At 50.6% G+C, this 26,394-nt stretch overlaps 1 protein-coding gene across 1 annotated transcript in view; it reads left to right on the forward strand.

Annotated features, from left to right (window-relative positions):
• The first annotated feature begins 318 nt into the window (after positions 1-318).
• The window catches only part of LOC147109974 (nectin-1-like), a 52,871-nt gene continuing 26,795 nt past the window's right edge, over positions 319-26,394 (forward strand). The window contains exon 1 of the mRNA XM_086003958.1: positions 319-709. Coding sequence (XP_085860084.1) covers positions 661-709 — 49 coding nt within the window. The 5' untranslated portion in view covers positions 319-660. The remainder of the gene's footprint in view (positions 710-26,394) is intronic.

Genomic DNA, 26,394 nt, shown 5'->3' on the forward strand with positions numbered 1-26,394 from the left:
GTGGAATTCTCCACCACAGAAGGCTGTGGAGGCCAAGTCACTGAATATGTTTAAGAAGGAGATAGGTAGATTTCTAGACACAAAAGGCATCAAGGTGTATGGGGAGAGAGCGGGAATATGGTATTGAGATAGAGGATCAGCCATGATCATATTGAATGGTGGAGCAGGGCCGAATGGCCGACTCCTGCTCCTATTTCTCTATGTTCTAGGTTCTCTCCTCCCCTCAACCTCTCTTCCTGTCTCTGCACTTGCTTAAAGACCTGTAACTTGTTCCAGTTCTGGCGATAGGTAATCGAGCTGAAACCCTTAACTCCGGCTCCCTCTCCGCAGGTGCTGCCTGACCCGCGGAGCGTTTCCAGTACTTTATCGTTCTTTCCCTCTGACGTGCACAGGCCACCCAGTTTGTACCGGTGCAGAAGCCCTGATGGAAACGTCACGGGAACGGCTGGGCTGTGAAGCCGCGGCTCTGACTGGAAGTACAGCCACAGGGCTGCAAAAAGGGAACACGAACAGCCCTTCATTGTGATTGCCACATCGAATCGGAGCTGTTAGCACGAGTCAGGTGCCAAAGCTTGAATCATCTTCGCAAGCAACCCTTTGCTCTGAAGTGTCACTTGCTCCAGTTTCACTGGGAAACCAAGACGGTTTCTTCACTTTGACATGGCTTTAGTCGTGTGGATTTCATCTGCATGTATCGCTGTTCTTTCTGGTAAGTTTCAAAGCTTGCAACATGGTTTTGTATTTGTGGTACTTTAAAAAAAAATGCTTCTAAAGTCCTTACATCCTGTTGGTCAATATGGTTTCCTGTACTGTAAAGAAAGAAAGACTTGCATTTCTATAGCGCCTTTCACGACCACTGGACGCCTCAAAGCACTTTACAGCCATTTAAGTTCTTTTGAAGTGGAGTCACTGTTGTAATGTGGGAAATGCGGCAGCCAATTTGCGCACAGCAAGCTCCCACAAACAGCAATGTGCTACTGAGAAAATCATCAGTTTTTTTGTTATGTTGGTTGAGGGATAAATATTGGCCCCAGGACACTATGGCGAACTCCCCCTGCTCTTCTTCGAAATAGTGCTATGGGATCACTTTCCATTCACCTGAGAGAGCAGACAGGGCATCGATTTAATGTCTCATCCGAAAGGCGGCACCTCCAACAGTGCGGCGCTCCCTCAGTACTGCCCCTCTGACAGTGCGGTGCTCCCTCAGTACTGCCCCTCCGACAGTGCGGCACTCCCTCAGCACTGCCCCTCCGACAGTACAGCGCTCCCTCAGTACTGCCCCTCCGACAGTGTGGCGCTCCCTCAGTACTGCACCTCCGACAGTGCGGTGCTTCCTCAGTACTGCCCCTCCGAGAGTGTGGCGCTCCCTCACTACTGCACCTCCGACAGTGCGGCGCTTCCTCAGTACTGCCCCTCCGACAGTGCAGCGCTCCCTCAGTACTGCCCCTCCGACAGTCCAGCGCTCCCTCAGTACTGCCCTTCCAACAGTGCGGCCCTCCCTCAGTACTGCCCCTCCGACAGTGCGGTGCTCCCTCAGTACTGCCCCTCCGACAGTGCGGCGCTCCCTCAGTACTGCGCCTCCGACAGCGCGCCGCTCCCTCAGTACTGCCCCTCCGACAGTGCGGCGCTCCCTCAGTACTGCCCCTCCGACAGTACAGCGCATCCTCAGTACTGCCCCTCCGACAGTGTGGCGCTCCCTCAGTACTGCACCTCCGACAGTGCGGTGCTTCCTCAGTACTGCCCCTCCGAGAGTGTGGCGCTCCCTCACTACTGCACCTCCGACAGTGCGGCGCTTCCTCAGTACTGCCCCTCCGACAGTGCAGTGCTCCCTCAGTACTGCCCCTCCGACAGTCCAGCGCTCCCTCAGTACTGCCCCTCCAACAGTGCGGCCCTCCCTCAGTACTGCCCCTCCGACAGTGCGGCCCTCCCTCAGTACTGCCCCTCCGACAGTGTGGCGCTCCCTCAGTACTGCACCTCTGACAGTGCTGCACTCCCTCAGTACTGCTCCTCTGACAGTGCGGCGCTTCCTCAGTACTGCCCCTCCGACAGTGCAGCGCTCCCTCAGTACTGCCCCTCCGACAGTCCAGCGCTCCCTCAGTACTGCCCCTCTAACAGTGCGGTGCTCCCTCAGTACTGCCCCTCCGACAGTGCGGTGCTCCCTCAGTACTGCGCCTCCGACAGCGCGCCGCTCCCTCAGTACTGCCCCTCCGACAGTGCGGCGCTCCCTCAGTACTGCCCCTCCGACAGTGCGGCGCTCCCTCAGCACTGCCCCTCCGACAGTACGGCGCTCCCTCAGTACTGCCCCTCCAACAGTGCGGCCCTCCCTCAGTACTGCCCCTCCCACAGTGCGGCGCTCCCTCAGTACTGCCCCTCCGACAGTGCGGCGCTCCCTCAGTACTGCGCCTCCGACAGCGCGCCGCTCCCTCAGTACTGCCCCTCCGACAGTGCGGCGCTCCCTCAGTACTGCCCCTCCGACAGTGCGGCGCTCCCTCAGCACTGCCCCTCCGACAGTACAGCGCTCCCTCAGTACTGCCCCTCCGACAGTGTGGCGCTCCCTCAGTACTGCACCTCCGACAGTGCGGTGCTTCCTCAGTACTGCCCCTCCGAGAGTGTGGCGCTCCCTCACTACTGCACCTCCGACAGTGCGGCGCTTCCTCAGTACTGCCCCTCCGACAGTGCAGTGCTCCCTCAGTACTGCCCCTCCGACAGTCCAGCGCTCCCTCAGTACTGCCCCTCCAACAGTGCGGCCCTCCCTCAGTACTGCCCCTCCGACAGTGCGGCCCTCCCTCAGTACTGCCCCTCCGACAGTGCGGCGCTCCCTCAGTACTGCACCTCTGACAGTGCTGCACTCCCTCAGTACTGCTTCTCTGACAGTGCTGCGCTCCCTCAGTACTGCCCCTCCGACAGTGCGGCGCTCCCTCAGTACTGCGCCTCCGACAGTGCGGCGCTCCCTCAGTACTGCCCCTCCGACAGTGCGGCGCTCTCTCAGTACTGCGCCTCCGACAGTGCAGCGCTCCCTCAGTACTGCCCCTCCGACAGTGCGGCGCTCTCTCAGTACTGCGCCTCCGACAGTGCAGCGCTCCCTCAGTACTGCCCCTCCAACAGTGCAGCACTCCCTCAGTACTGCCCCTCCGACAGTGCGGCGCTCCCTCAGTACTGCCCCTCCGACAGTGCAGCACTCCCTCAGTACTGCCCCTCCGACAGTGCGGCGCTCTCTCAGTACTGCCCCTCCAACAGTGCAGCACTCCCTCAGTACTGCCCCTTTGACAGTGCAGCGCTCCCTCAGTACTGCCCCTCCAACAGTGCAGCACTCCCTCAGTACTGCCCCTTTGACAGTGCAGCACTCCACTGGGAGTGTCAGCCTAGATTTTTGTGCTCAAGTCTCTGGAGTGAGGGGTGAGTGTGCTACCCACTGCGCCACAGCTGATATTGATGGCCTCTAGTTATGCTCTTCCCCACAAGTGGAAACATTCTCTCTCTATCCACTCTATCAAAACCTTTCATCATTTTATAGACCTCTATTAGGTCCCCCCTCAGCCTTCTCCTTTCAAGAGAAAAGAGACCCAGCCTGTTCATCCTTTCCTGATAGGTATACCCTCGCATTTCTGGTATCATCCTTGTAAATCTTCTCTGCACCCTCTCCAGTGCCTCTATATCCTTTTTATAATATGGCGACCAGAACTGCACGTAGTGCTCCAAGTGAGGTCTAACCAAGGTTCGATACAGGTTTAGCATAACTTCGGTTCTGTTCAATTCTATCCCTCTAGAAATAAACCCTCGTGCTTGGTTTGCTATTTTTATGGCCTTGCTAACCTGTGGCACAACTTTTAGTGATTTGTGTATTTATACTCCGAGATCCCCTTGTTCCTCTACCTCACCTAGACTCGCACCCTCCAAGTGATAAGTGACCTCCCTATTCTTTCTACCAAAATGTAATGCCTCACATTTATCTGTGTTGAAATCAATTATATGACCGTTGCAAGTCTATTAATGTCCTCCTGTAACTTGTTGCAGTCCTCCCCAGCGTTAATTATCTCCCCCCACCCCCCGCCCGATTTGGTGTCATCCGCAAATTTAGTGTCATACAGCACAGAAGGAGGTCATTCAGCCCATCGTCCCTGTACCGGATCTTCGAAGAGTTTTCAATTTATCTCACTGCCCTGCTCTGTCCCGCTCGCCATGCTACTTTTAACTCTTCGAGTATAATTCAAATTTACATTTGCAAGTTACTTCTACATTTGCTTTCCCCGCCCTTTCAGGAACTGGAGGTCCTGACTGAATAAATGTTTATATTCAGGAGCCATTTTTTTCCCTGATCGCCTTCCAGATCACTACAACTTGCGAACAAACCATTTGTCCTCATCTCCCCGCACTGGCTCTCTCTCGGCGACGACCTTAAATCATCTTTGATCCTTCTGTCAGTGGGAACAGTTCCTTTTTTTCCTGATCAGAACAATTTGCGATCGGAGGCTTCCCGCGGGCGGAGGCCTCCGACCAGTAAAAAAATCTACGAATGCACCTGATGGCCCGGGAGATACAGTTTGCAGACGACACAAAGCTGGGTGGGCGTGTGTGCTGTGAGGAGGATGCCGAGAAACTCCAGTATGATTTGGACAGGTTGGGTGATTGGGCAGAAGCATGGCAGATGCAATATAACGTGGATAAATGTGAGGTTATCCACTTTGGTGTCAAAAACAGGAAGGCAGCTTATTATCTGAATGGCAATAGATTGGGAGAAGGGGAAGTGCAACGAGACCTGGGTGTCCTTGTGCACCAGTCGCTGAAGGTAAGCATGCAGGTGCAGCAGGCGGTTAAGAAGGCAAATGGTATGTTGGCCTTCGTAGCGAGAGGGTTCGAGTACAGGAACAAGGATGTCTTGCTGCAGTTGTACAGGGCCTTGGTGAGACCACATCTTGAGTATTGTGTGCAGTTTTGGTCGCCTTATCTGAGGAAGGATGTTCTTGCCATGGAGTGAGTGCAGCGAAGATTCACCGGGCTGATACCTGGGATGGCAGGAATGACGTATGAGGAGAGATTGAGTCAATTGGGCTTATACTCGGTGGAGTTTAGAAGAATGAGAGGTGATCTCATTGAAACTTATAAAATTCTAACAGGACTAGACAGACTAGATGCTGGAAGGATGTTCCCGATGATCGAGGAGTCCAGAACCAGGGGTCACAGTCTAAGGATAAGGGGTAAGCCATTTAGGGCAGAGATGAGGAGGAATTTCTTCACCCAGAGAGTGGTGAACCTGTGGAATTCTCTACCACAGAAGGCAGTAGAGGCCAATTCATTAAATATATTCAAGAAGGAGTTAGATATATTTCTTAAGGCTAAGGGGATCAAGGGATATGGAGAGAAGGCAGGGACAGGGTACTGAATTTGGATGATCAGCCATGATCTCATTGAATGGCGGAGCAGGCTCGAGGGGCCGAATGGCCTACCCCTGCTCCTCTCTTCTATGTTTCTATGAGACTCGCGCTCCTGGGCCTCTCTCTGGGTCCGCGCGGGCAGAGGCCCCACGCGTCCCTGGGCCACAGGCGGTTCACGAGCGCCCCCCCCGGGATCACGTGCGCCGGCCCGACCTATAAAAGAAGAGGGTCCCCATTCACATTTATGGGATTCCCGTACGGACGGAATCCCCTTAAGTATGAATGAAGATCACTTAAAAAAGACACCAACACTGGAATTAAAAAAAATTTTAATTACATATTTAAAATTAAACCAAATGGCATTTAATTAAATATTTTAAACAAAAAGTTAATTTTTTGATAACAAATTTATATGATTTAACGGGGCTAAAAATAAACTTACCTTATTGGACAAGGTTTTTAATGTATAAGTGAGTGACACCATTTTATTTTTCTATTTTTTAAAACTCTTACGCTGGTGAAAGCAGGCCTTACGCCGGCTTTTACCGGGCGTAAGAATTTCACGGGCGTTCAGCGGGTGGAAGTTGGGCAAATAACGCAGCTCTCCCCCCGCCGCGGAAGCCCAACTCCCGGGGGGTGCGGAGGATCAGTCAAGAAGATTCTTCACAGGTCGCAAGTGCCGAGTTTTCAGCGCATGCGCTTCACACGCCTACACCCGGAACTTGTGCGGCTCCTGCAGGCGCGTGCGCACCTCATAGGCACCCTTTGGGGTCGCAAAAATCGTCCCTTTATCATTTTGAACACCGGTAATAAATCTCACAATAACCTTCTCTGCTCCAAGGAGAACAACCCCAGCTTCTCCAGTCTCTCCACGTAACTGAAGTCCCTCATCCCTGGAACCATTCTGGTCAATCTCCCCTTAACCTTCTCTGCTCTAAGGAGAACAACCCCAGTGATACGCTTATCAATTACTTCATAAAAGGTGATGAGTCGAAGAAGAGATGACGAGTCGAAAGAAGAGATGAATAAGGCTTTTATTAGCTAAGAAGAGACCATGCTTCTTCGTGAGTGACTGAACAAGTCTGAACGAAACCCACACAGTGGTGGGTGGAGTCAGCTGAGGCATGCCTCCATACACAGCGCCACCCAGAGGTGGCAATATACAATACAGTGGTTTACCACATTCACCCCTTGTTTAATGTGAAGTCCGGCGGGGTGAAGGGTACTACAAGTTAAGTCTATCAGGAGGCCTTGTCTGACGTCCTGATCGTCGTGGTGGCGGCGGTGGTGTTGCAGCATCCGACGTCGGGTCTGGTGTCTGGGTGGTTGGCGAAGATTCCTGGGGCTTTGGCATGCCGTCTGCAGGGGTTGGGTTGGGAGGGGTGGTGGGGGATAACAGTGGTAAGGGGGATAACGGTGGTAAGGGGGATAACGGTGGTAATTCAGGGGTACCCGAGGGTGCGAGATCTCGTATGGAGACCGTGTCCTCCCGCCCGTCTGGGTATGTCACCCAGGCATACTGGGGGTTGGCGTGTAGGAGGTGCACCCGCTCGACCAGGGGGTCCGTTTTATGCGTCCTCACGTGCCTCCGCAGTAGGACGGGCCCAGGAGAAGTCAACCATGCCGGTAGCGAGGTTCCCGATGTAGACTTCCGGGGGAAAACGAACATTTTCTCATGAGGGGTCGCATTAGTGGCAGTACAAAACAGTGACCGAATGGAGTGGAGCGCTGCAGGGAGGACCTCCTGCCAGCGGGAGGTCGGAAGGCCCTTAGATTTTAGTGCTAAGAGGACTGCCTTCCAAACCGTCGCGTTCTCCCTTTCCACCTGGCCGTTCCCCCGGGGGTTGTAACTGGTGGTCCTGCTCGTGGCGATACCTCTTGTTAGCAGGTACTGCCGAAGTTCGTCGCTAATGAACGATGAGCCCCTGTCGCTATGTATATAGCTGGGGAACCCGAACAGAGCGAAGATGTCATTCAGACACTTGATGACCGTGGTACTGGTCATGTCTGGGCAAGGGATGGCAAAGGGGAAACGGGAGTACTCATCAACTATGTTGAGGAAGTACACATTGCGGTCAGCGGAGGGGAGGGGCCCTTTAAAATCGACGCTCAGGCGTTCGAAGGGGCGGGTGGCCTTGATCAGGCTTGCTCTGTCCGGCCTATAGAAGTGCGGTTTGCACTCGGCGCAGATTTGGCAGCTCTTGGTCATGGTCCTGACCTCCTCGATGGAGTAGGGCAGGTTACGGGATTTGATAAAATGGAAAAACCTGGTGACCCCCGGGTGGCAGAGGTCATTGTGGAGGGACTGCAGCCTATCACTCTGCGCGTTGGCGCATGTACCACGTGATAGGGCATCTGGGGGCTCATTGAGTTTCCCTGGCCGATACAAGATATCATAATTGTAGGTGGAGAGTTCGATTCTCCACCTCAAGATCTTGTCGTTCTTGATTTTACCCCTCTGCTTATTATTAAACATAAAAGCTACTGAACGCTGGTCAGTGAGCAGGGTAAATCGTTTCCCGGCCAGGTAATGCCTCCAGTGACGCACCGCTTCTACAATAGCCTGGGCCTCCTTTTCGACGGAGGAGTGTCTCGTCTCGGGGCCCTGGAGGGTCCTTGAGAAAAAGGCCACGGGTCTGCCCGCCTGGTTAAGGGTCGCGGCTAGGGCGAGGTCGGAGGCATCGCTCTCCACTTGGAAGGGGATGGACTCATCCACCGCGTGCATTGCGGCCTTCGCGATATCGTTCTTGATAAGAGTGAAGGCTGCACACGCCTCTGGTGTCAGGGGGAAGGAGGTGGCTTTGATGAGGGGCCTGGCTTTGTCTGCATAGAGGGGCACCCACTGGGCGTAGTAGGAGAAAAACCCCAGGCATCTCTTCAGTGCTTTTTGGCAGTGGGGAAGGGGTAGCTCCATTAGGGGGCGCATTCTGTCGGGGTCGGGCCCGATGACTCCGTTCTCCACCACGCAGCCGAGGATGGCCAGGCGCTTGGTGTGAAACATACATTTTTCCTTATTGTACGTTAGGTTCAGCCGTTGGGCTGTACGGAGGAAATTTGCTAGATTAACGTCGTGGTCCTGCTGGTCGTGGCCGCAGATGGTGACGTTATCCAAATAGGGGAAGGTTGCCCGCAGCGCGTTCTGGTCAACCATTCGGTCCATCTCCCTTTGGAAGACTGAAACCCCGTTGGTGACGCCGAAGGGGACCCTAAGGAAGTGGTAGAGGCGGCCGTTTGCCTCGAAGGCAGTATACTGGCGGTCCTCATGGCGGATGGGCAGCTGGTGGTACGCTGACTTAAGGTCGATGGTGGAGAATACTTTGTATTGCGCAATCTGATTGACCATATCAGATATGCGAGGGAGGGGGTACGCGTCCAGCTGGGTGTACCGGTTTATGGTTTGGCTGTAGTCGATTACCATGCGGCGTTTTGCAGTGGTTTTAACGACTACAACCTGGGCTCGCCAGGGGCTAGTGCTACCTTCGATAATGCCCTCCTTCAATAGCCGCTCCACCTCAGAGCTGATAAAAGCTCTGTCCCCGGCACTGTACCGCCTGCTTTTGGTAGCGATGGGTTTACAGTCGCGGGTGAGGTTAGCGAACAGGGGAGGGGGGGGGACTTTTAATGTGGAAAGGCTGCAGGTGGTTTGCAGCGGGCGATTTAAAAGTTGTTGGTTGCAGACTGTGAGTGGGGGGAGGGGTCCACCGTATGCTAGTGTGACACTCTTAAGGTGGCACTGAAAATCCAACCCTAGCAGGACGGCAGCGCAAAGACGGGGCAGGACTAGCAGTTTAAATTTTTTATATTCAGTGCCCCCTACTGACATGGTCACCACACAGTAGCCGCTGATGTCCATTGACTGGGACTTGGACGCCATAGAAATGCGATGGTGCGTTGGCAGAATCGTGAGGGAGTGGCTACGTACCGTGTCGGGGTGGACGAAACTCTCTGTGCTCCCGCTGTCGATCAGGCAACTGGTGGCGCGGCCGTTTACCGCGATATCCATCATGGAGCTGGATAGATGGTGAGGGAGGGCTTGATCCAGCGTCACGGAGGCCAGTATGTGGCTTAGTGAGTCACTATAGTCATCCGCCGAGACGGTGGTCGGTTCCGGTGACGAAATGGCGGTTGAGTGCGTTGGATACGATGGCGGCGGATGCCATGCGGCCGGGGGTACACAAAATGGCGGATAAGATGGCTGCTCCCACGGCCCGCACGCTGCGCTGCTGGCTGGCTTCCCCTTGCAGGCGTTAGCGTAATGGCCTTTCTTCCCGCAGCCCGAGCAGGTAGCTGTCTTAGCTGGGCAGTGCGCTCTGGGATGTTTTAACTGGCCACAGAAATAGCATTTTTGGGCCTGGTTACTGGGCATCGAAGCAGTTCTTACCGGAGGCTGCTGTCTCGGTTGGGTCGCTGCAGCGGTTGGTGCCGGGGGCGGCGGTCCCGTGTCCCACGGTTTCGATTGCCATGTCTCGGCGCCGTTACGGGGGTATGCCTCGAGGTTTCGGTGGGCCTCCTCTAACGAGAGCGCAAGGGCAATGGCCGTCTTCAGGTCGGGTTCCTTGCTTTCTAGCAGTCTCTGCCGGGTGTGGTCTGACTGGAGGCCCCTGACGAAGGCATCACAGGCGAGTCCCTGCGCGTGCTCCACAGCCGTTACCGCTTTACAATCGCAGTCTCTGCAGAGTGCCAGTAGCGCCCGTGCAAATGCCCCTACCGATTCTCCCGGTTGCTGCCTGCGGGATCCCAAGAGGTGTCGGGCGTAAATTGTGTTCACTGGGCGCGTATATTGCCCTTTTAGTAGCTCGAGGGCCGCCACGTACGTATTAGAGTCCCGGATTAGCATATATACTTGATGGCTCACCTGGGCGGTCAAAATTTTCAGTTTGTGATCCTCCTCTGTAACCTGTGAGATTGCGAGGAAGGATTCAAAGCAGCTCAGCCAGTGTTCAAACTTGGCTGATGCACCCACCTCTTGAGGGTCGAGGTCCAGGCGTGGTGGTCTGAGGGCTCTCAGCAATGTCTGCTGTATCCGTTGCTGTTGTTGCTCCTCAGGTGTCGCCATTTAACTTTTAGCTAATAAAATTGATACGCTTATCAATTACTTCATAAAAGGTGATGAGTCGAAGAAGAGATGACGAGTCGAAAGAAGAGATGAATAAGGCTTTTATTAGCTAAGAAGAGACCATGCTTCTTCGTGAGTGACTGAACAAGTCTGAACGAAACCCACACAGTGGTGGGTGGAGTCAGCTGAGGCATGCCTCCATACACAGCGCCACCCAGAGGTGGCAATATACAATACAGTGGTTTACCACACCCAGCTTCTCCAGTCTCTCCACGTAATTGAAGTCTCTCACCCCTGGAACCATTCTGGTCAATCTCCCCTTAACCTTCTCTGCTCTAAGGAGAACAACCCCAGCTTCTCCAGTCTCTCCACGTAATTGAAGCCCCTCATCCCTGGTACCATTCTGGTCAATCTCCTCTCAACCTTCTCTGCTCTAAGGAGAACAACCCCAGCTTCTCCAGTCTCTCCACATCAGTGAAGTCCCTCATCCCTGGGACCATTCTAGTCAATCTCCCCTTAACCTTCTCTGCTCTAAGGAGAACAACCCCAGCTTCTCCAGTCTCTCCGCGTAATTGAAGTCTCTCATCCCTGGAACCATTCTGGTCAATCTCCCCTTAACCTTCTCTGCTCGAAGGAGAACAACCCCAGCTTCTCCAGTCTCTTCACATCACTGAAGCCCCTCATCCCTGGTACCATTCTGGTCAATCTCCTCCGCACCCTCTCCAAGGCGTTGACATTCTTCCTAAAGTGCGGTGGCCAGAAATAGACACAATACTCCAGCTGTGGGCTGACCATTGATTGGAAAGGTTTACCATGAATTGTTTGTGTTTGTACTATTTATAAAGCAAAGCCTCCCATACGTTTATTAACAGCCTAATCAACTTGTTCTGCCCCTTCAAAGATTTCTGTACATACACCTCCAGGTCTCTCTGTTCCTGTACCCACTTTAAAATGGGACCATTTAGTTGAAATTGCCTCTCCTCATTCTTCCTTCCAAGGTTCAACACCTCACACTTCTCTGCATTAAAATTAATCTGCCGTATTGTGTCAGCCGTGGCTCTCTGGGGAACACACTCGTCTCTGGGTCAGAAGGTCGTGGATTCAAGTCCCACTCCAGGGACTTGAGCAAAAAAATCTAGGCTGAAACTCCAATGCAGTACTGAGGGAGATCTGCACTGTCGGAGGGGCGGTACTGAGGGAGAGCTGCACTGTCATAGGGGTAGTACTGAGGGAGCGCCGCACTGTCGGAGGGGCAGTGCTGAGGGAGTGCCGCACTGTCGGAGGGGCAGCACTGAGGGAGCGCCACACTGTCGGAGGGGCAGTACTGAGGGAGCGCTGCACTGTCGGAGGGGCAGTACTGAGGGAGTGCTGCACTGTCGGAGGGGCAGTACTGAGGGAGCACCACACTGTCAGAGGCGCAGTACTGAGGGAGCGCCGCACTGTCGGAGGGGCAGTACTGAGGGAGTGCTGCACTGTCGGAGGGGCAGTACTGAGGGAGCACCACACTGTCAGAGGCGCAGTACTGAGGGAGCGCCGCACTGTCGGAGGGGCAGTACTGAGGGAGTGCTGCACTGTCGGAGGGGCCGTACTGAGGGAGTGCTGCACTGTCGGAGGGGTAGTACTGAGGGAGTGCTGCACTGTCGTAGGGGTAGTACTGAGGGAGCGCCGCACTGTCGCTGCACTGTCGGAGGGGCCGTACTGAGGGAGCGCCGCACTGTCGGAGGGGCAGTACTGAGGGAGAGCTGCACTGTCGTAGGGGCAGTACTGAGGGAGCGCCGCACTGTCGGAGGGGCAGTACTGAGGGAGAGCTGCGCTGTCGGAGGGGCAGTACTGAGGGAACGCTGCACTGTCGGAGGGGCAGTACTGAGGGAGAGCTGCACTGTCGGAGGGGCCGTACTGAGGGAGAGCTGCACTGTCGTAGGGGCAGTACTGAGGGAGCGCCGCACTGTCGGAGGGGCAGTACTGAGGAAGAGCTGTGCTGTCGGAGGGCAGTACTGAGGGAGCGCTGCACTGTCGGAGGGGCAGTACTGAGGGAGAGCTGCACTGTCGGAGGGGCAGTACTGAGGGAGTGCTGCACTGTCGTAGGGGCAGTACTGAGGGAGAGCTGCACTGTCGTAGGGGCAGTACTGAGGGAATGCCGCACTGTCGGAGGGGCAGTACTGAGGGAGCGCCGCACTGTCGGAGGGGCAGTACTGAGGGAGCGCCGCACTGTCGGAGGGTCAGTGCTGAGGGAGTGCCGCACTGTCGGAGGGGCGGTACTGAGGGAGCGCCGCACTGTTGGAGGGGCAGTACTGAGGGAGTGCTGCACTGTCGGGGGGGGCAGTACTGAGGGAGTGCTGCACTGTCAGAAGGGCATTACTGAGGGAGCGCCGCATTGTCGGAAGGGTGGTACTGTGTGAGCACTGCACTGTCGGAGGGGTGGTACTGAGGGAGTGCTGCACTGTCGGAGGAGCAGTACTGAGGGAGCACTGCACTGTCAGAGGTGCCGTCATTCGGATGAGATATTAAGCCGAGGCCCCGTCTGAACTCTCAGATAGATTTAAAAGACCCCATGGCACTATTTCAAAGAAGAGCAGGGGAGTTATCCCTGGTGTCCTCGGGCCAATGTTTATCCCTCAATCAACATAACAAAAATAGATGATCTGGTCATTATTACTTTACTGTTTGTGGGATCTTGCTGTGCGCAAATTGGACGCTGCATTTCATACATTACAACAGTAACTACACTTCAAAAAGTATTTCATTGACTTTAAATCACTTTGGGACGTCCGGTGGTCGTGAAAGATGCTATGTAAATGTTGGTGTTCAGAGGGACCTGGGTGTCCTTGTGCACGAATCACTGAAAGTTAACCTGCAGGTACAGCAAGAAATTAGGAAAGCTAATGGTATGTTGGCCTTTATTACAAGAGGATTTGAGTATAAGAGTAAAGACATCTTACTGCATTTATATAGGGCCTTGGTGAGACCACACCCGGAGTATTGTGGACAGTTCTGGTCTCCTTACCTGAGGAAGGATATACTTGCCATAGAGGGAGTGCAGTGAAGGTTCACCAGACTGGTTCCCGGGATGGGGGGATTGTCCTATGAGGAGAGATTGAGTAGACTAGGCCTATATTCTCTGGAGTTTAGAAGAATGAGAGGTGATCTGATTGAAACATACAAAATTCTTACAGGGCTTGACAGGGTAGATGCAGGGAGGATGTTTCCCCTGGCTGGGGAGTCTGGAACCAGGGGTCACAGTCTCAGAATAAGGGGTCGGCCATTTAGGACTGAGATGAGGAGAAATTTCTTCACTCAGAGGGTGGTGAATCTTTGGAATTCTCTACCCCAGAGGGCTGTGGAGGCTCAGTCGTTGAGTATATTCAAGACAGAGATCGATAGATTTTTGAATATTAAGGGAACCAAGGGATATGGGGATAGTGCAGGAAAGCGGAGATGAGGTAGATGATCAGCCATGATCTGATTGAATGGCGGAGCAGGCTCGACGGGCCGAATGGCCGACTCCTGCTCCTATTTCTTTTTTAAAATTTGTTTTTGGGATGTGGGCGTCGCTGGCAAGGCCAGCATTTATTGCCCATCCCTAGTTGTCCTTGAGATGGTGGTGGTGAGTCGCCTTCTTGAACCGTTGCAGTCCGTGTGGTGAAGGTGCTCCCACAGTGCTGTTAGGGATGGATTTCCAGGATTTTGACCCAGCGACGATGAAGGAAAGGCCGATATATTTCCAAGTCAGGTTGGTGTGTGTGACTTGGAGGGGAACTTGGTGTTGGTGGTGTTCCCATGCGCCTGCTGCCCTTGTCCTTCTAGGTGGAAGAGGTGGCGGGTTTGGGAGGTGCTGCCGAAGAAGCCTTGGCGAGTTGCTGCAGTGCACCTTGTAGCTGGTACACACTGCAGCCACGGTGCGCCAGTGGTGGAGGGAGTGAATGTTTAAGGTGGTGGATGAGTTGCCGATCAAGTGGGCTGCTTTGTCCTGGATGGTGTCGAGCTTCTTGAGTGTTGTTGGAGCTGCACTCATCCAGGCAAGTGGAGAGTATTTCATCACACTCCTGACTTGTGCCTTGTAGATGGTGGAAAGGCTTTGGGGAGTCAGGAGATGAGACACTCGCCGTAGAATACCCAGCCTCTGACCTGCTCTTGTTGCCACAGTATTTATGTTCTTATAAATGCATGACTTTCTTTTTTATGTGTCTGCTCATTTCGCCAGTCTATCTGTGTCCTCCTGAAGTCTGCTACTATCCTCCTCATTGTTTCCTACATCTCCGAGGTTTGTGTCATCTGCAAACTATGAAACAATGTCCTTATACCCAAGACCAGGTCATTAATAAATAACGTTAACGGCCCAGAAATTCGGGTATCCACGGGTGAGTACGCACTGGGTACTCACCCGTAAGCCCAATGGAAGTGCCGGTTCCGTGCATGCACTGCGCATGTGCGGGAAACCGGCACTTCCGTTCCCCTGAACGAAGGGGTTCAGAGGTGGAACGCGTGCGCAGGAGAGGCAGCGCGTGCGCATCGAACTTAGGTTTTTTTTGCAGGTTTTCCTGGGAAGGTAAGCCTGCAGAATTTACACATATAAGAAGCAGGCGTAAGGCCTGCTTTTTACAAGGTAAGTGGTGAATTAATTAAAATTAAAACATTTTTTCCACAGATTTATTATTTTTAAATACTTTAAAGCAGGGTAAGTTTATTTTTAGCCCCGTTAGAAAATTTAAAAAAAATTTCAAAAATTTAAATTATTGTTTTAAATAGTTATTTCATGTAATTTATAGTTTATTTAAAAAATGTGATGCTTTTTTAAAATTTATTTGAAGATTTAGTGATGTTTTGCGGCCCGTAGTATTTATAAGTTTTGACAGGTCTTCCTGTCAAACTTATAAATGGAGCATTCCCTGCTCCGATTGGCTCCCCATGGCCCACGTGATCCCAGGGGATGCATCGAACTAACTGCGCCCCTGGGATACGCAAGCACTGCGCGCCGGGAGCTGGAGCAGGCCCAGGATCGGAATTCCACGCGGGCCCACAGCTCAATGGCGGGCGCGCTAGGTAAGTGCAGGTCGGGGGCTTGCACCCGCGGGAAGCCCCCGACCCGAATATCTGGGCCAACAAAAAGAGCAGGGGTCCTAATCCCGACAGCTCGAGGACACCACTCTACACTTCCCTCCAGTCTGATAAACAACCATTCACTGCTACTCTCTGCTTTCAGCTTTTTAGACATTTTAGTAAGCATGGCACTTTTAATAATACTTCTACTCCCTTACTTCCTGTTTGTCAATGTAAGGGGCATCTCCAGTACTGAGCAACCCGGAGCCGTGCCCCTCGCAACAGGCTACGATTAGACATATTCTAAATAGGTGGAGGCGCTCAGCATCATCCTGTACTGTCAAGGCTTATTGGTGACTGGCAGATGTCACCGATGACGAGGCAGAATCGATGACCGACAGTTAAACAGTCCAATAACCGAATAGAGACATGTGATTGACAGGCATTTAACCATTTAAAACAACTCGAAATGTTTTCAGCGTGAATTAAACTTCTTTGCTCAAGGCGTTTCAGTTAATACCACTGTTCGTCTGTCTGCCTGTCTCTCTCTCTCTCTATATATCTCTCTATCTATCTATCTATCTCTCTGTCTATCTATCTATCTGTCTATCTATCTCTCTCTGTCTATCTATCTATCTATCTATCTACTATCTATCTATCTCTCTGTCTATCTATCTATCTATCTATCTATCTATCTGTCTATCTATCTCTCTCTGTCTATCTATCTATCTATCTATCTACTATCTATCTATCTCTCTGTCTATCTATCTATCTATCCATCTATCTATCTATCTATCTATCTATCTCTCTCTCTGTCTGTCTATCTATCTATCTGCCTATCTATCTATCTATCTATCTATCGATCGATATCTATCTGCCTATCTATCTATCTATCTATCTATCTATCTATCTATCTATATCTATCTGCCTATCTATCTATCTATCTATCTATAGATCGATTGATCGATCAATCAATCTGGAGTTTAGAAGAACGAGAGGTGATCTCATTGAAACATATAGGATTCTGAGGGGGATTGACAGGGTAGATACTGAGAGGTTGTTTCCCCCTGGCTGGAGAGTCTAGAACTAGGGGGCATAGCCTCAGGATAAGGGGTCGGCCATTTAGGACTGAGATGAGGAGGAATTTCTTCACTCAGAGGGTTGTGAATCTTTGGAATTCTCTGCCCCAGAGGGCTGTGGATGCTGAGTCGTTGAGTATATTCAAGGCTGAGATCGATAGATTTTTGGACTCTAGGGGAATCGAGGGATATGGAGATCGGGCGAGAAAGTGGAGTTGAGGTCGATGATCAGCCATGATCTTATTGAATGGTGCAGCAGGCTCGAGGGGCTATATGGCCGACTCCTGCTCCGAATTCTTATGTTGCCCCGCATTGAACCCCGCCTGTCTCGAGTTCGGCCAGTCTGTCTTTGCCCCTGTTGTAAATCCCTGCATCAATCCACACGACTTACTGTTCCTCCGAACTTGGCGTCATCTCCAAACTTGGATGTACGGCTCCCTATTCCTTCGCCCAGTTCATCGTTTTACGTGTTGAAAAGCTGATGCCCCAGTACTGGCCCCTGGGAACGTCACTGGAACTATTCCGCCAATCAGAGGACTTCCCCTTTATCCCAACCATCTTTCTCCTTCTTCCCAACCAATTATGAACCCATGTGCTAAGCTTGCCTCCAATTCAAACGCGCTCTCATCTTTGCTAATAATCTCTTGTGCGGAACCTTGTCAAATGCCTTTAGGAAGTAAACGCGGACAACACCCGTACACACTCCATTAACCAGAAACTTAACTGGCCCAGCCACATAAATACTGTGACAACAAGAGCAGGTCAGAGGCTGGGTATTCTGTGGCGAGTGTCTCACCTCCTGACTCCCCAAAGCCTTTCCACCATCTACAAGGCACAAGTCAGGAGTGTGATGGAATACTCTCCACTTGCCTGGATGAGTGCAGCTCCAACAACACTCAAGAAGCTCGACACCACCCAGGACAAAGCAGCCCGCTTGATTGGCACCCCATCCACCACCTTAAACATTCACTCCCTCCACCACCGGCGCACCGTGGCTGCAGTGTGTACCATCTACAAGATGCACTGCAGCAACTCGCCAAGGCTTCTTCGGCAGCACCTCCCAAACCCGCGACCTCTTCCACCTAGAAGGACAAGGGCAGCAGGCACATGGGAACACCACCACCTCCAAGTTCTCCTCCAAGTCACACACCATCCTGACTTAGAAATATATCGGCCGTTCCTTCATCGTCGCTGGGTCAAAATCCTGGAACTCCCTCCCTAACAGCACTGTGGGAGCACCTTCACCACACGGACTGCAGCGGTTCAAGAAGGCGGCTCACCACCACCTTCTCAAGGGGCAACTAGGGATGAGCAATAAATGCTGGCCTTGCCAGCGACGCCCTGATCCCATAAACGAATATTGAAAAAAAACACCCCTGTCCATCTTGTTAGTGACCTCTTCAAAAGACATCAACTAGATTAGTCAGGTATGACCTACACTTCAAAAATCCACACCGGCTCTCTTTGACCAGCTTGTAGTTGTTCAAAGGTTCAGTCGCTCTACCCCCAATGATTGATTCCATGAACTTCCCTACAACTCAAGTTAAACTGATAGATCCTTCATTTCCTGATTTCTCCCTCCCTGCTGCCTTAAAAAAGGAATTACATTTGCAATTATCCAATAACAGAGTGCAGAGCCTTATGAAATTATTACAAATGCATCTGCAGTTTCCCCCCACCTCTTTCTTTTCATATATTACGGTGGAACTCATCAGGTCTTTGTAATGATCAATAACATGTCATTCTATAGTGGACACTAGGTGGAGCCGTAGAGCTGTATATAGCTGTATGTATAAGACTACACTACCCAGCTGTATGTGTTTAAGAATACATTACCCATGAGGCACTAGGCTACCCACAAGGCAGCAGTCAAGATGGCAGCCTGCACACAGGAGCACACATGCTGCATCTCTACAGATACTGTATCTAGAGAACGTGTACTGAATAAATGACTAGCTAGAAGCTAGCTGTGTTCATAATAATGTCTAGTTATTAATGAACATAGAGTCTTGGAGATGTTTCTAACCTTAAGACCTCATTATTTCATAAGACCATAAGAAACAGGAGCAGGAGTCGGCCATTCTCCCCCACGAGCCTGCTCCACCATTCAATAAGATCATGGCTGATCTGATCTTGGCTTCAACTCCACTTTCCCCGCCCACTCTCCATACCCCTAGACTCCCTTATCATTCAAAAATCTGTCAATCTCCACCTTAAATATATTCAATGACCCAGCCTCCACAGCTCTCTGGGGTAGAGAATTCCAAAGATTCACGGCCCTCTGAGAGAAGAAATTCCTCCTCATCTCTGTCTTAAATGGGCGACCCCTTATTCTGAAACTATGCCCCCTCGTTCTCGATTCCCCCACGAGGGGAAACATCCTCTCAGCATCTACCCTGTCAATCCCCCTCAGAATCTTATATGTTTCAATAAGATCACCTCTCATTCTTCTAACTTCGAATGAGTATCGGCCCAACCTGCTCAACCTTTCCTCATAAGTCAACCCCCTCATCTCTGGAATCAGCCAAGTGAACCTTCTCTGAACCGTCTCCAATACAAGTATTATTTCCTCCATTGCCATTTTAAATCCAGTAAGTTCCTCCCCTCAACTTATTTTTAGGTTTCCATGTGAAAGTATCATGACCTCTTCCTCTAAAGCGAAAACAGATACCAAGAACTCGTTTCACAAGTCTGCCACTTCCTTATTGTCTATTATAGTCTATCCTTTAAATGTTTTTAATGGACCCACATTCCCCCTACCATTCTCTCTCTCATAGAATCATAGAAATTCACAGCACAGAAGGAGGCCATTTTGCCCATCGTGTCCATGCCGACTGACAAAGAGCTATCCGGCCCAATCCCACTTTCCAGCACTTGGTCCGTAGCCCTGCAGGTTACGGCACTTCAAGCGCATATCCAAGTACTTTTTAAATGTGATGAGGGTTTCTGCCTCTACCCCCCTTTCAGGCAGTGAGTTCCAGACCCCCACCACCCTCTGGGTGAAGAAAGTGTTGTGTATGTAATATGTGTGCTACTTTGAACCTATGGACAGGACTGCACTACTTGTTGGGCGTAGTGATACGCAGTACCACTCCTGGCCATAGGGGTATAAATAGTACTGTGGGTACTGATCCCCCTCAGTTCCCGCCTGTGGGCATGAAGTAAAGACCTATGTATAGTCCCTACCTCCAACCAGTAAAGACCTGTTTGAGTTATACGTTTAAGTCTTTGTGTTAATTGTTCAATACAATACACATACTTAACACTGGCGACGAGTCAGGTTCTTCCCCTGCGGCAGTTATTCCACGGCGGCTTCGTCCACAGACAGGACGTTGAAGAGAGGTTTCAAATCTCACCACCCCACTGGAAACGACAGGCATTAGGACCCTGAAGCCTCCATCAGCGACTGAAAACGGGAGGACAGAAGACATCCTGCAGCTTTTTCAACCTCGGTGGTGAGTAAGCCAAGCAGCGTTGGCTGCAAAGACAGGGCTGGGGGAAGTCGGAGGTAGAAGGGCGATCGATCGAAATCCCTGATAAGGGCCGCACTCAGGCTGGAAGGCGCAGCGTCGGCAGACACTGAAGGCGCGAGAGCCGCGGTGAAAAGCGCGGGCCAGCGATCGGGACCAAAGATAAGGGCCGCACTCGGGGCTGAAGGGAGACGGCGTCGGGGGACGGGTGAAGACCGCCAAGCGCGGGAAAACCGCCATTTTGTGGGCGGAGGACGACGGCAAGAGCGGGAAGCCGCCATCTTGGATAGCAGTAAAAAAAAAAAATCTGAGAAATTGCAAATCTGATAAAGTACTACAATGCCTAAACACGGGAATATTAGCAACTTTGATAGTGACATCGAAGATTGGGCCATATATGTTGAACGAGTTAAAAATTATTGTAAGGCCAATAAAATTCGTGAGGCTGATAAAGCACTAACATTATTAAATTTAATGGGTGCGAAGACATACGGGCAATTGAAACACCTGTTATCACCAGATGAACCGGCGGATAAGACGTTCGATGAGATTGTTACTGTCCTGAAAGATCATCTAAACCCCACGCCGCTGATGCTAGCGGAACGATTTAAATTTTACGACAGAAGGCAGCTACAGCATGAAAGCAATGCTGAATATTTGCTGGAATTGCGTAAATTAGCGAAATATTGCCAGTTTGGAACGGGACTGACAGAGGCACTTCGAGACAAATTTGTGTGTGGTTTATTTAAACAGGATACATAAAAGCGACTGCTCGAGGAGAATGAGCTGACGCTTGAGAAGGCGGTCACTATGGCAGCAGCACACGAAGCCGCAGCGAGAGGCACGGCAGTAATGCAGCTACGGTCACCGGAGCTCAGTGCACACAAATTGGGTGTGAGTTCTGGCAAATGTTATCGTTGTGGAAAGACAACGCATGATCAGAACCAGTGTTGGTTTAAAAACCAAGAATGTAGAACTTGTGGTAGGCTTGGACATATAGCTAGAGTATGCAGGTCAGCGAAGAAGACCAGCAACAAGAAGTCACCGCAAGGAAAATACGCAAAGGTACACAAGGTGGCCGAACAGGAGTCCGATTCAGACGCTAGCAGTAATGAACTGGCTAGCTTAAGCTGTAATGGCCTGGCTAGCTTAAGAGTACTCAACGCTGGTAAGGGTGCAGACCTCCAGACAATTTGGGTCACTCTTCAGATAGAAGGAGTCCAAGTAAAACTGGAATTGGACACTGGATCGGCATTGACGGTCATAAATAAGAAAGATTACGGAAAGTTATTCCAACATATTCCCCTACAGGATACGGGGATTATATTGAAAACATACACGGGGCAAAGAGTGTACCCCATCGGGAAAATAGAGGTTGCAGTGGTCCACAAGGGCGAAGACAGTCAAATAATGGACTTATATGTGATATCTGAAGGAGGTCCTCCACTACTAGGACGGGAGTGGATTAGGAAAATGAATATGGACTGGCATTTCCTACAAACAATAACGAGTGAGAACTCGGTGAAGATAGTCGGCCCAGACTCTGGAACGGATGATGGTAAGCCCAACTCAGGTGCAAAAGACAAAGTTTCAGCACAGAATTCCACTGAGCAACAACAACATAGTTTAACTGTGGATTCTGAGTCTGGCAAGTCTACTGATGTGCCCATTTCTGAGGGACACCGGGCTCGAACTCAACTCCATTTCAAACTACAACAGCAATTAGAACAAATGCTTCGCCGTTTTGAGCAAGAGTTGAATGCAACGAAAGAGTTCTTTGATATAGAGTTGGAGAATCTGGAAAGACAACAGAAGCAGCTGATGGAGAAAATGGAGCAGGAGCACACAAAACGTCTGATGTCAGAGGAGTTAACGGTCAGCCAACTCCTACATATGCTGAAGGACAGGACTCTGAAATGGGAAAAACTTGAACACGAACTTCAATATTCAAACGAAAGGGGTTCGGAGCTCTCAAAGGTTATTGGAAGAGCTGAGGTGACAACACAGACTGAGATGACTGCAACAGAGCAGCCCTTGGATGCCAAAAGTACGCTGACTCACGTCAACGTAGAACAACAGACCGCTGAAACAGCTGCTCCGGTAGAGGGATTGAATAGTCCGATCAATCAATCTCCAAAAGAAGTTGAAGTAGTAAAATCTCAAATGAGGTCATTAGTAAACGACTTGCTGAAAGCCCAGAAAAAGCTGGATGAAGAGGTACGCATGAAGAAGTCTCTTCAGGAAAGATGTCTGGACTTGGAACAAAAGCTGGCTAACGCCCAGCTGGGTATGGAGGAAATAGAAGACCCTCTCGCTGGCCTAGATCAGGACGACACCGAATATTACTATGTCCTGTCCTGCCCAACTTGTAACTTCGACTCCCACCATACAGAAATCATGGAGGAGCACCGAAAGTCTACGGAACATCGGGAGAAGGTGGCTCTACTACGGAAAAAGGAGGGAGAGAAGGAGGAACTGCGCATGCAGCTGGCAGCTGACAGTGGAGCCCAGAGAGTCTCCAAGAAGCAGAAAAGGAAAAGTCGAAACAGAAGATGACCCATCTGAACCATTATTACCTCTACCAGATCACACACGTGGTCCCTCCGAACGGAGCCAATTCAGTTCGGAAGTTCAAACTGTTAAATCCATGGAAGGACTATTGAATGAGTCACTCCAGCAACGTGAACCGACTCCACCACAGAGATTGAATCTGTGAACTGTTTTCCGCAGAGACTGAATCTGTGATCTGTTTTGACATGAAGTTATCTATGTATCTATGTTATTCTGTTATGTAAACCTGAAGTGATATATGTATATATGTTATTACGTTATGTTAAATGGGGAGATGACTGTAAAGCTAGGAAGGGAGGAATGTTGTGTATGTAATATGTGTGCTACTTTGAACCTATGGACAGGACTGCACTACTTGTTGGGCGTAGTGATACGCAGTACCACTCCTGGCCATAGGGGTATAAATAGTACTGTGGGTACTGATCCCCCTCAGTTCCCGCCTGTGGGCATGAAGTAAAGACCTATGTATAGTCCCTACCTCCAACCAGTAAAGACCTGTTTGAGTTATACGTTTAAGTCTTTGTGTTAATTGTTCAATACAATACACATACTTAACAGAAAGTTCTCCTCAACTCCCCTCTAATCCTTCCACCAATTACTTTAAATCTATGCCCCCTGGTTATCGACCTCTCTGCTAAGGGAAATAGGTCCTTCCTATCCACTCTATCCAGGCCCCTCATCATTTTATACACCTCAATTAAGTCTCCCCTCAGCCTCCTCTGTTCCAAAGAAAACAACCCCAGCCTCTCCAGTCTTTCCTCATAGCTAAAATTCCCCAGTCCTGGCAAGATCTTCGTAAATCTCCTCTGCACCCTCTCTGGTGCAATCACATCCTTCCTGTAATGTGGTGATCAGAACTGCACGCAGTACTCTAGCTGAGGCCTAACTAGTGTTTTATACAGTTCTAGCATAACCCCCCTGCTCTCATATTCTATGCCTCGGCTAATAAAGGCAAGGATCCCGTGTGCCTTCTTAACTGCCTTATCTACCTGTCCTGCTACCTTCAGGGATCTGTGGACATGCACTCCAAGGTCCCTCTGATCTTCTGCACTTCTCAGTGTCCTACCACTTATAGTGTATTCCCTTGCCTTGTTAGCCCTCCCCAAATGCATTACCTCACACTTCTCCAGATTGAATTCCATTCGCCACTTCTCTGCCCACCCGACCAGACCATTGATATCTTCCTGCAGTCTGCAACTTTCTTCTTCATTATGAACCAAGTGGACAATTTTTGTATCATCTGCAAACTTCTTAATCATACTTCCTACATTCAAATCCAATTCATCGATATATACCACAAAAAGCAGAGGACCCAGTACTGAGCCCTGCCGAACCCCACTGGAAACGGCCTTCCAGTCACAAAAACACCCGTCGACCATTCCCCTTTGTTTCCTGCCTGTGAGACAATTTTGGATTCAACTTGCCACTTTGCCTTGGACCCTATGGGCTTTTACTTTCGTGACCAGTCTTCCCGCTTTTACCAGCTTAAGAGTGTTGAAAAATAGAAAAAATAAATTTGATAACTCATTTATAAATTAAAAATGCTCTTCAACAAGGTAAGTTTATTTTTAGCCCCGTAAACACATTTAATATTTTTCCAAAAACGAATTAACAATTTTTTTTATTAAATGGTATTTAATTTGGCGGGTTTGGAGGCAGGGCTGCCGGGAACATGGCAGAATCTGGCCCCCAACCCGCCTCCGTGCCATCGCAGGTAGCCGACCCCCACCGGTTTCCGTCTCCTTGGAGGCGGGAAGGGAGATTAGTGCAGTTTTGGTCGCCTTATCTGCGGAAGGATGTTCTTGCCATGGAAGGAGTGCAGCGAAGATTCACCAGGCTGATACCTGGGATGGCAGGAATGACGTATGAGGAGAGATTGGGTCGATTGGGCTTATACTCGCTGGAGTTTAGAAGAATGAGAGGGGATCTCATCGAAACTTATAAAATTCTAACAGGACTAGACAGACTAGATGCTGGAAGGATGTTCCCGATGGCCGGGGAGTCCAGAACCAGGGGTCACAGTCTAAGGATAAGGGGTAAGCCATTTAGGACAGAGATGAGGAGGAATTTCTTCACCCAGAGAGTGGTGAACCTGTGGAATTCTCTACCACGGAAGGCAGTAGAGGCCAATTCATTAAATGTTCAAGAAGGAGTTGGATATATTTCTTAAGGCTAGGGGGATCAAGGGATATGGAGAGAAGGCAGGGACAGGGTACTGAATTTGGATGATCGGCCATGATCTCATTGAATGGCGGAGCAGGCTCGAGGGGCCGAATGGCCTACTCCTGCTCCTATCTTCTATGTTTCTATGTTATCTGCCTGTTAACAGGTAGTTAACAGGCAGTTAAGAGGATTATCCCCATTTTACCCACACAAGTGTGGGCACCCCGAAGGCCCCGAACCCCGCCAGGTTCACCGAGGCGAGCAGAGGGTCTGCGGAGTACAAAAGTGTGCTGTGGAGGTGAGTGATGGGTGCAAGTGTGGAGAGGTAAGTATGTGAGGTGAGTGGAAATTGTTAGAAAACATGCACTTACCTTTGTTTCTTCCTGCAGGCTTCAAGAGTTGGGGATGTGGAGAGTCTCGCATCTCCGCGGCAGAGATGACAGATGGCTGCTGCATTCTCCAATGCAACAACCATCTAATTTCTGCTAAAGAAAAAAGTTTGATGAGGTCTTGCAGAGCTGTCAAACAATAACAATTCATCTGTCAAAAATTCTCCACAGATGAATCGTCATACGTTGACGTGCTCTGCAACCCGCTTCCCCTTAATTGGCCTGCTAAGCCCACTGGGCAGGCTGAACAAGGTCAATCAAGGGAAAACAGCGTGGGTTGGCCAGAAGTTGATGGAGGCGGGACTAAAACCCGACAAGCGGGAGTCCCGCCTCCAAAAGCTCCCCATTGGCTAAATCCAGCCCTAGAAGACTGCTCCAAAAAAAAAACGCTGAGTAATCTGTAGGATACTCGTCGGTCAAGAAAATATTTAAGGTTTCTTATCACAACGACAGATCAATATTTTGAAACATTAGCACGTACCTCTCCAAGAGATCAAAATATCTCTGAAAACAAAATCACCAAATGAAGAATAAGTTCTTGTTTTGGCACAGGAAGGAACGTAGGAACAGGAGGAGGCCATTCAGCCCCTCGAGCATGTTCCTCCATTCAATGAGATCACGGCTGATCTGTATCTTAAATCATGCAATCTTAGAAATTTACGGCACAGAAGGAGGCCATTCGGCCCATCATGTCTGTGCCAGCCGACAAAGAGCTATCCAGCCCAATCCCACTTTCCAGCTCTCGGTCCGTAGCCCTGTAGGTTACGGCACTTCAAGCACATATCCAAGGACTTTTTAAATGTGATGAGGGTTTCTGCCTCTCCCACCCTTTCAGGCAGTGAGTTCCAGACCCCCACCACCCTCTGGGTGAAAACAGTTCTCCTCAACTCCCCTCTAATCCTCTGACCAATTACTTTCAATCTCTGCCCCCTGGTTATTGACCTCTCTGCTCGGGGAAATCGGACCTTCCTATCCACTCTATCTAAGCCCCTCATAATTTTATACACCTCAATTAAACCTACCCTCAGCCTCCTCTGTTTCAAAGAAAACAACCCCAGCCTATCCAATCCTTCCTCATAGCTAAAATTCCTCATCCCAGGCAACATCCTCGTGAATCTCCTCTGTACCCTCTCTGGTGCAATCACATCCTTCCTGTAATGTGGTGACCAGAACTGCACGCAGTCCTCTAGCTGAGGCCTAAATAGTGTTTTATACAGTTCAAGTGTAACCTCCCTGCTCTTGTATTCAATGCCTCGG

Source organism: Somniosus microcephalus, chromosome 12 (genome assembly GCF_052327205.1).
Source record: "Somniosus microcephalus isolate GS21.2 chromosome 12, FLI_Smic_1.0, whole genome shotgun sequence".
Classification (NCBI taxonomy): Eukaryota; Metazoa; Chordata; class Chondrichthyes; order Squaliformes; family Somniosidae; genus Somniosus; species Somniosus microcephalus.